The sequence below is a fragment of the Centruroides vittatus genome, unplaced genomic scaffold (genome assembly GCF_030686945.1).
Source record: "Centruroides vittatus isolate TY-2023 unplaced genomic scaffold, ASM3068694v2 scaffold_1167, whole genome shotgun sequence".
Classification (NCBI taxonomy): Eukaryota; Metazoa; Arthropoda; class Arachnida; order Scorpiones; family Buthidae; genus Centruroides; species Centruroides vittatus.
In genome coordinates this window covers 1681065-1691589 of record NW_027122671.1, presented here as the reverse complement: position 1 = coordinate 1691589, position 10525 = coordinate 1681065, and the positions used below count along the sequence as shown (strand labels likewise).

At 28.2% G+C, this 10525-nt stretch overlaps 1 protein-coding gene and 1 long non-coding RNA gene across 3 annotated transcripts in view; one reads left to right on the top strand and one right to left on the bottom strand.

Annotated features, from left to right (window-relative positions):
* The first annotated feature begins 527 nt into the window (after nt 1-527).
* LOC136986725 (eukaryotic translation initiation factor 4H-like) overlaps nt 528-10525 on the top strand; it is a 55245-nt gene continuing 45247 nt past the window's right edge. For both annotated transcript variants that reach the window (XM_067284314.1, XM_067284313.1), the window contains exon 1: nt 528-627. In XM_067284314.1, coding sequence (XP_067140415.1) covers nt 593-627 — 35 coding nt within the window. In that variant the 5' untranslated portion in view covers nt 528-592. The remainder of the gene's footprint in view (nt 628-10525) is intronic.
* On the bottom strand, nt 1841-2333 carry LOC136986697 (uncharacterized). Its single transcript, XR_010882517.1, has 2 exons — nt 2230-2333; nt 1841-2161 (listed from the first exon to the last, which is right to left on the bottom strand). It is a non-coding gene; the product is annotated as an uncharacterized lncRNA (long non-coding RNA).

Genomic DNA, 10525 nt, shown 5'->3' with positions numbered 1-10525 from the left:
CGTGGCTAGCTCGTCGGGCTAGGCGCGAATCCACGATCGAACTTCCAGTGTTAAGGGAATAGAACCGCTTGGCCACTGGTGGGCATGTAAATACTTATGAATTAATTAAAAAGCATTCAAATTAAAACAAAACAGCATTAAAGCATTAATTTAACGCTTTATTACGTTTATATTCTAATCTGAATGATTTTTTGTTCATTAACTAATCTCATACGTCGATGTTGAAAAAAACACCATTATTGACACTTTATTTTATATATTGCGCTTTGAATATTATTTATATATATTCGCGGATGTATAACGTTAAAATTCCGAATTCACGAATTAAAATAAATGAATATTTATTCGGTTATTAATTACATATTTAACAATTTATTCAAAATGATATACGAATCACAAATGGATCCATGTTCTTTGTTTAAAATCTACAGAAAATTTATGCTTCGATAAGTCAGTAACTTAATTAATAACTAATGTCCGTGTATTAAAAAAATATATAATCGAATAAAAAAAATATACATAATTAAATTTATTATTTAAAACGAAGAAAATTTCTTAACTAAACACAAGAGGGCATCGTTTACATTATAACATGGCGGACAGATACTTGGAAGAATATTCTTCGAGGTAAGAACCGTGGCGGCGCAGAACTACTCTTGAAAAGTAGTTTTACACGCGGATTGTTTCATTTAACTAAATAGCAATAAACTGTATTTATAACGATGTAATTACTTTAGAACGGAGTCTATTAATTAATGAAATCGAACTGTTTTTTTAAATGCGACTTTATAGTAGGCTTAATTGTGTGTTTAATGTTTAATTCCAATAAAAAGTTTTCTAAGAGTTTAACTACGAATATAACAAGGTTAAAATATAAAAAGAATTTTCTTAAATAATTTTTTAAATGTCGAATGAATATTTTATGCCTTTTATAGCTTAACCTGAACGTATATTCGAAATAAGTTCATTTTTAAATTAAAAATAACATAAAAGATTCGTTCGTCTTCCTAAATAACACATGGAAATTCGTTCTTCTTCTATCAAATAAATTATATTTTTAAATTATAATTTCATTATTATTATTAATTTTATTGATGTGGGTAACGTGTTATGAGAATTTTTTTTGGTATTTTTTTTATGTTAGGAATAGTTTTTGGAGGAGAATTTACTTAATAAATTATGAAGCACGTGTTGTATGAATATATTAATTTTAACTGAATTCATTAGTTTATATTCTACTACTATTGGTTTTCGTCATTTTTCAATCGTCTAAAATATATTAAAATGTATATATTAAATTTAAAAATTTAGTTTGCATTCAATTAAACAATATTAAATATGGAAATAGAAATTAAATAAAGTTACTGATGCTTATTATTAATACATTATCTTACATAAAAGAAAATTTGTTTTTAGTTTTTAAAATGGTTATGTTAGTTTTGAAATATTTAGTTTTATCAGTATTTAATAATGTTTAAACTTAGAACTATGTTAAAACTTTTGTTAATTTGGAATTTGTGATAATTCCTACAACTATTTTGCATTGTGTATTTTTTAAATTTGTCACTTCGAATCTAGACTTTAACAATTGAAAATAATCTAAACTAAACTAATAAACTAAAATCGTACGAATAGTTGTATGTTAATATTTTTGTTCTCCGAACATTGCCTGTAGGTGGGCTGTCGTCTCGTCGTTTTGGGATTTTCTCGTATTAGGACTTTTTTTCAAATGTTCAAATTCAATTACTTCAAATTAGACAGAGTTAGATAACCTAATAAATAGGATTTAACAATTTGGAGGGCTTATCACACCGAGGTCGGCAGAAATAAGGACCAGATCTTTTACAAAAAAGTTAGTCTTTAATAATCACATTTCAAATTCAGATAAGGATTCATTTCGGGTACAAGGACCCATCATCAGCTTACAAACACATGGCACAAACATAATAATTATAACACCAATAGTTAACCAATACAAAGGAATATCTAATATATACAGTGCACTGTATTTACAATTTTTAATGTAACCCATATACTAAAGAACTAAAACTATCGAGCATAAAATTTTTCAATACAATGACAATGTGATATATCATATTATTTGGGACCAGTAAATGTCTTATTTTCTCCCACATTTTCCGAATTCTGGTAGACGGTTCCACTATTAATAATAAATATTGTTAAGTATATTAAAAACCAAAAAGGGCGGAAAACTAACAATGAACTTACTATTATTAAAATAATTGGTTTCCAGACTTTAAACAAAAGCAATACACCTGATCCATAAGACTGTGAAGTCAACTGCCTTGTTACAATTCATTTTACAATGTGATGTGACTATACTCCCACATCTGTTCAGCATCTGTTTCAAGGTTATATAAAAAGATGTCAATCCATTCCTCATGTAGCTTCAGTCCCACGTTGTTGTTAATTCTATGTATTCCTGTATTTTCAGAATTTCTAGGTGTTCCTGTAGTCTTCTTTTTAATTGATTGTTTTCTGTCAAAATACTCTTGATACTATCTTTTAAAATTTCAGCAACCTTTGGTATTGCAATGTTGTGCCGCTGATGATATCAAATCGTTTTTAATGGCATATATATGCTCTTTAATTTTCTTCCAGTTTCACCAATGTATTTTTTTTTTGTGAACAACTGCAATCTAATGAATAAACTACATTATCTTTTTCTAAATCATTGTGTTCATTATTTTCATATTTACTGTTAATCATTTTTGCTATGGTTCTTGTATGGTTTGGTACTAAAATAATATCTAATTTTTTAAATTCATTTTTTAATTTTTCAAAAACACCGAAAACATATTCCATTTTTAGATACAAAGTCTTAACAACTTTCGGTTGTCTACTTAATGTGACATTTTCTCTTTTACTTGATTCTAACCACTTTAACAATAATGCTCTAGGGTAATTATTTAAGCTAAACATTCTTATTATATTTTGTATTTCCATATCTTGATCATTTTTGTTTAAAGTCTGGAAACCAATCATTTTAATAATAGTAAGTTCATTGTTAGTTTTCCGCCCTTTTTGGTTTTTCATATACTTAACAATATTTATTATTAATAGTGGAACCGTCTACCAGAATTCGGAAAATGTGGGAGAAAATAAGACATTTACTGGTCCCAAATAATACGATATATCACATTGTCATTGTATTGAAAAATTTTATGCTCGATAGTTTTAGTTCTTTAGTATATGGGTTACATTAAAAATTGTAAATACAGTGCACTGTATATATTAGATATTCCTTTGTATTGGTTAACTATTGGTGTTATAATTATTATGTTTGTGCCATGTGTTTGTAAGCTGATGATGGGTCCTTGTACCCGAAATGAATCCTTATCTGAATTTGAAATGTGATTATTAAAGACTAACTTTTTTGTAAAAGATCTGGTCTTTATTTCTGTCAGCCTTGGTGTGATAAGCCTTCCAAATTGTTAAATCCTATTAATTAGGTTATCTAACTCTATCTAATTTAATTCATTTAATTAGAAATGTGATTTTGAGGGTTAGCACTATATGTCCCTGAGGGCTTCAATTATTACCTTACTCTTAGAAAAGTGTGTTAATATGTGATTAATAAAGTTATAGAAGAAATCACAAACAAAAACTAGCTTTTCTTTTTTAAGTTCAAATTAATAAATGTTGGCAGTGGCAAGAATGATCATGATGCTGCTGCTTCTGTTGTTGTTGTTACTACTACTATTGCATTGTAAAAGTTCATCAAATCACCATATTTGTTCATTTAAAGTGCACAATAAAATTTGACTTTAAATAAAATGTACTTTTAGGACCATACACTATCCATTTTAATAAGACCCTCACTAGTTTAGAATAGGTTTTTCCCAATTAGTCTGAATTGGTGAGGTTTTACTGTATTTTGTTTATTTATTTAAACAGTTTTTTTATTACTAAGCAACTCAAAATAAAATATAATCAAGTAAATATATTTAACTACTAAATTATACTTCATTATATTTATTAAAGTATTTTATTTAATATAAAATTTATAAGCAACCTTAAGTTTTACGAAGGGCTTCTTGATTAATATGAACTATTTGACCAGACTTTCACTTCCATTAGAGTTCATCAGCATTCTTCAAAGATTACAAGTCATAACTATACAAATGAAAGTGCTGAATAGAGTGCAAAGCTTTATCCTTCACAAATGTTTCTCTAAAATTTGTCTTCTCTAGTACAGAACTACTCAAAAAATTGACAAAAAACAAAAACAAGCTAGGAAAATAGAAAGAGTAAAATACTATTTCAAATCTAATACTTTTTTAAGTTAATTAACTATATATAATAAGTTTACACAATACTAGATTATTTACTAATGTATTTTTAGGGCAAATGACTAATGCGTTACAACACATTTTAGCATAGTTAAATTTTCTTTTAGTGAATAGCAAAAGCAATTATATATAAAATTAGCATTCCTTTTTTTTTACTTTGGCGTAATGTTAAGGCAAGTCCTTGCCTTAACATTATGGATAAGTTTGTGGAAACTGCAACATTAAGCAAAATGATGTATAATGAAATCAATTTTACCATGGCTAAATGAGAAAACAAGATATAATTTGGCTAATATTAATCCAATTGGTGTACAGTAAAGCATCGATTATTCAAAACAATTCAGGATGAGTTGTTCAGATAACTGATCATTTACAAAAGAATATATTAAATACAAAACTGTAGTGTATATTTTGTATCACATGTCTTACAAATATATCTTACGTAAAGTAGTACATTAAAGTAAGCCTACAGTTTAGGTTAGGAGGGAGGGGGAGAGTGCTGCAGTGCCACAGCACTAGTGGAAATTTGAATTTGCCGACTGGAACGCTTTCGGTTAACTGATGTTCCGGTTAATCAGTATTTGGATAATCAATGCTCAACTGTATTTTCCATCTCATAGATTCATTTTACTGTTTATAAAGAAAATTCAACAACAATAAATATAAATGATTACAAATGAATTTGTGTCTTTCCTCAATGACATTATAATGAATCTACTCCATTGGGTTTTGCCTGCGTGGGTTCATATCCCATCCTCGTTGCCAGAATTTGTATGTATGGTTGTCGGAATTAGACATAAAAGGATGGAAACAGATTCAAGAACACAGAGTAACAGCTTTATTGGGCTAGAGTAAGAACAAGAATGAATGATTGTGCAGGTGTGCTTACAATAGGCCTACATATACGTACATACTCTGGTTGCCTATAGAGGGCACTGCAATACATAGCAAGTATTATGTGAGGACTTGTATTTAGTTCAACTGAAAGAGAATGAATAACTTTTGGAGCAGAATATCTCTCAAAGGGTCATTTCTGAACTTCGTTCCTTTCAGCACAAGTTTACGCACACAAAGGATTTAACCTCCATTTGGAAAGAATTAAAAATCAAAGTAAAAAGTACCAAAAAATGCATTAAATTAATTAAAGTCTGTTAACAATTTAGAGATTATACTAGTTAGAAATTTTGAGAAAATGTAAGAATGAACAAATTGAGAAGTTTCATGAAGGTTTAGAATGTTTTGTTACAAAAGAGAATAAGTAGAAAGTCATGGAAGGTTAGAAATTTCAAAGATAATTAAATTTGTAGAATATATGGAAATTTCTACAATATTACCCAAAATAAGTAGGATGTGTATTATTTTGTACTGTAGCTAAGCAATGAAAATTCTTTGAAATATAAAGATAGTATTTTTGAAAAATCTGAAAATTCAAATATCATATCTTATGACATTGAGTGATTATTATTATTATTATTATTTTTTATTTTTATTTATAATCTCAAATTTCTTACAAAACTGTGTGAAATTAAATACATTGTAACAGTTTAAATATATCTTATAATTTTCTAATATATGTTTTACTTTGTAATGAATGTGGTATAACTGTTTTTCTTTGTGTATGTAGCTAATGAATGTCTGCACTATTCTTATGCTAGGAAAGACTATAGAGTCCGAGCGCAAGTTACTCGCGCGCCGCCCTGGTGGCAAATATTTACATAACACACAGGAGTTCGCTAAAGAGTGCATATGCGTTATATCTGAGACATTTCGAAAACCGTACCTAGTTCAGTAAATCGCTTATTGTTTTTTAATTTAGCTTTTAGTTTTAGTTTAGCTTACTCAAAATTAAACGCCCTTACACGTGTAAAGATTTTTAAAAAAATTGTTGATTTCGAGACAAATGAGATATTTGTAAAATATTTAGAGTTTAAAAGTTCTAAACTTTATTTAAAAGAAAATAGCATATATTATACACAAATCCAATTAGCTTTATATGTAACAAATATTCAATTTTCTTATTTATTTACCTATAATGATGTACTGTACAAAATGTAATACTTAAAGTGGAAAAGAATGAGACGTTCATTTATTCACTATTAGAGAAGATGCAAATGTTCTACTTTAATTGTTATTTACCTGCAATTGTAAATAGTATTAAGTTTCAGTGTTTTCACAATAAAAAAATTTCACTCATTTGTAATTGGTGGCTGCAGATTTACTAATACTGCACAAACAAACATTATTTTAACTACATATGGAAGAAGTGAAATGGGTAATCTACAGTTTAATATTTCAAAAATTTTAATTCTACCAATGGTTCTCTCAACGTGAATTCTTACACGAGCAATTTTGTATGTTTCGTCCATTTCATTAGCACTAAACTGATTTTGATTTAGTTTTGAAAAAGAAGGCATAATTAAAATAGAATTTTTATTTTTGATGCCCAATTTAATTTGAGGAAACCCTCTATCAGCTATAACAATATCTCCCTCCTCCAGTTTTTGTAGAATATCACAATCATTTGTTATAAACGAATCTGTACTTCTTCCTCCATACCCACTAGTGACTAGAAAGAAAAGTTATGTCCTGATATGGCAATTCCAATCAAATATTTTACAGTACAAGCAGATTTATAGTAGGAATAAAACTGAATTTGATGTTGAACTGATGATGGCTTCTCAGTTTTAATTTCTGTACAATCGATGATTACTCTTGTTTCAGGATAATTTCCTTAAAAGATTGAGGTAATGTAGCCTTAATAGATAATTTTGTTAGCCAAATAATCTAATCTTGTGTTGCAACAAAAATAATTTCTAAAATTTGTAAAAACTATCTTTTAATGGTGGTTCTATGAATTCCAAACAATGCACCTAATGCCAAATAGCACAAACTCAACTTTAACTTCATTAGAAAAATTAGTAACTTATTTTCCCAAGACAATTCATAAATTCTAACAGGACTGTTTGGAAGCATGTCTAAAAGTAAATTGAAAAAATCGAATCCTACTGATATTAGATCTTTTAAAGATTGATCATCATGAAAATTTGCTACACCACTAAAATGACATGAGCTATGATTTTCTCCACATTCTTTTGAAATCATTTTAATATGGGAAACTTGAGTTTCAGAAACATTGTTACTAGTCATGCAAATAAAAAATTTTTAAGTCTTGAAACCATTCGTTTGTAACCTCTGTTTGAGTTCCAAAATCACGTTTTGGTTTTTGTTTAGGGTCTAAAAAATTGTTTTCAATTGCTACATCAAAGGTGTCTTCCTGCTTCTTCAAATAAAATATTCCTTCTGTTCATTAGGTGTTTATATCTCTTCATTGACTGTTCGTGTCGACAATTTCTTCATTGCTTCTTTTTTCAGGATAGATTGTTGGATTATAATTTGGACATCTTGGATCTTCACTTTTTTCTCCATCTATAAAATGCATACTGCATATCCGTGCTGATTTAGAGGGTAGCCACTGTGATCCGTTTTTACTAAATTTACAAGGATATTTTTATAAAATTATTCGTGTCAATTTTTTTAAAATTAACAATAAATTTTGTATTTCTTCCTTTTGTCTTTTAGCAAAATTTATCGAAATTTGGCGCTTCTGTTTAAGGTGTAGACCTGCCAGAAAACAATAAAATGAAACTTTCGGCGTTGCGTGTTTGCTAGTGTATTAGAACGTGCCAAACACAACAATTTACATTTGATTTACCCATTTTTAATATTAAAACTTAAATACAAATTAAGAAACAATAAGCGATTTACTGAACTAGGTACTGTTTTCGAAATGTCTCAGATATAACGCATATGCATTCTTTAGCGAACTCCTATATGTTATGTAAATATTTGCCACCAGGGCGGCGCGCGAGTAACTTGCGCTTAGACTCTATAGAATGTAAGAAGAGAGTATATAAATGATACTTCTGTGCAGAGTGAGATGTTTTATGGTTAGAAATTGACAAATTAAGAAGTGACATAGTGACTTATCTTCTTCACAATATTGCTGAGTTGTTCTTGTTCAGTTCTTCTTTAGTACACAGCATTGTGTTAATATATACATGTTACTGTGAAAGACAGATATCTGGCAAATGTTGAGATTCTCCGGTGAATGTCAGCATTCGCAGTTATTTCGTGTATGTAGGAAATATTTGCTCTAAATATCATTATTTCTCACTTGCACTGGCAAATGTTGACATTCAGCAAGCACTGATGTTGAATAAAAATATTTTTCTTATGTTAAGTCAAAAATGCAACTTTTTAATATATGATATATGTCAAAATAGGAGAAAGCTTAAGTAACAGCACATGTAAATAAACTGTTGAACCTAAGACAAACAGTATATTCTTAATCAGAAAAGAAAAATAATACCAATAATAAACTTACACATAAATTATATGATTAATGTCATACAATCTTATTTATTGCAACAACTTAAACTGTTATAACACTTTGAATTGCAAAGACTCCCTTGCTTTTCCAGCTGCATTTAGTCGTGGAACACTTCTTTTTGTAATTTCAGCGTGTATAGCCTTGCTCTCCACTTCTCAAATTAATTGCAGCTGCTTCTCTAAGGGACATTTATTACCTAACCTAACCTAACATTGCACGCACCAGCAAACCTTGCATAAGACTGACAAACAGCAGTGTTCGAGAGTATAACAAATAGATGCCACGGGATCTCAATCGCAGCAGAGGATTTGGTGAGAGAGAACAAAAGATTTGGTGATTTTGTTGCTTCTCTCTGGCTGTGGCTTCTCAGTTTGTTGTTTCGATCTCCGTCAAAGCTTATCTGTGCTTGTTGACATACACCAGTGATTGTTCAAATGTATAATAATAATAACTAAATATTCAGTCTTTCACAGATGTATTTCGTATGTGTCGACATTCTCTAATTTCAGTCTTTCATGGTGACATATATACATATATATATATATATATATATATAGTAAAAAATAGATATTATGTGATATGCTTCTTGTCTAGTCTTGTTCAATTATACGAGCACTAAGGTGGCTTTTCTTTTTTGCCAGACTTATTATACCATCAATAAAAGGAGGACAAGCTTTAGAAAAACTTTTTATTTCTTTGAGTAGAGAAAGAAATAAAAAGTTTTTCCAAAGCTTGTCCTCCTCTTTATTGATGGTATAATAAATGTAGCAAAAAAGAAAAGTCACCTTATTGCTTGTATAATTGAAAAAATAGATATACATAAAGTATAATATTTTTTTAAACACCATCTTGTGCACAGGTTTTTATTGCAATGACTGGAAATTATGTGTAATACATATAGAATGCTGATAATCCTTTGACAGAAAATCTTGCTATTTCATTATATATCATATTATAATAATTATAATAGATAAGAAATTGAATGTGTGTATAGGAATCTCTTTTCAACTGTAATTCTTTAAACTATGGTTTTGAAATTAACATGATTTCTACTGTAAATTGAGTTGATGAAAATATTACAAAAAGTTTTTATTGTGTCATATTATTATTATTTGATATTTTGATTACTGATAAATTATACTGTATTTTAAAACAAAAGTTAGTGTTTTTGTTATATAATTTTAAAAATTATTTGTGATTAAATGCTAAAAATTATTTTTAAAATTCATTTTGAAGTTCAAAAATGAACTTCAAAATGAATATTTGAAGCATTGTTGGTGTTTGGTGTCTCATAAAGAAATTCAAATAAAAATTTGAAAAGCAAAATAAACCTGTCTTAAATTCTTAGAGTCTTTAAGAAGAGTTATGTTCCTAATGAATCTGAGAGTTTTAGGATTTTTCTTATTTTCAGTTTAGGCCTACAAAACTTTTTGTTATATTGTATTTTTGACTTAAGTTTTCATTATAGTGTGTTCAAACATCTGATTGCTTTCTAGAATCATCAGATATGCTGTTGACAAATATTGATGTGCAATGTGGGTTTTACTTTTAAAAAATTGTCTTTTTTTATTTAATTTTTAAATGAAAATGATCTGAATAGAGAAATTTTTAAACTATTATACAAATAAAAACAAAGTTTGTAAAAATTCATATTTATTGTACTTGCTAAAGTCTAATGTTCTTGTAAATTTGTTGTAAATATTTTGTAACTAATAACTAAATCTTATATAATATATTATCAAATAGGTATGTTTTAGTTTCATTATCATATTTGTTGAAGATTATATCAGTAAAATTTCAGATATCATGAATCTTTATATTA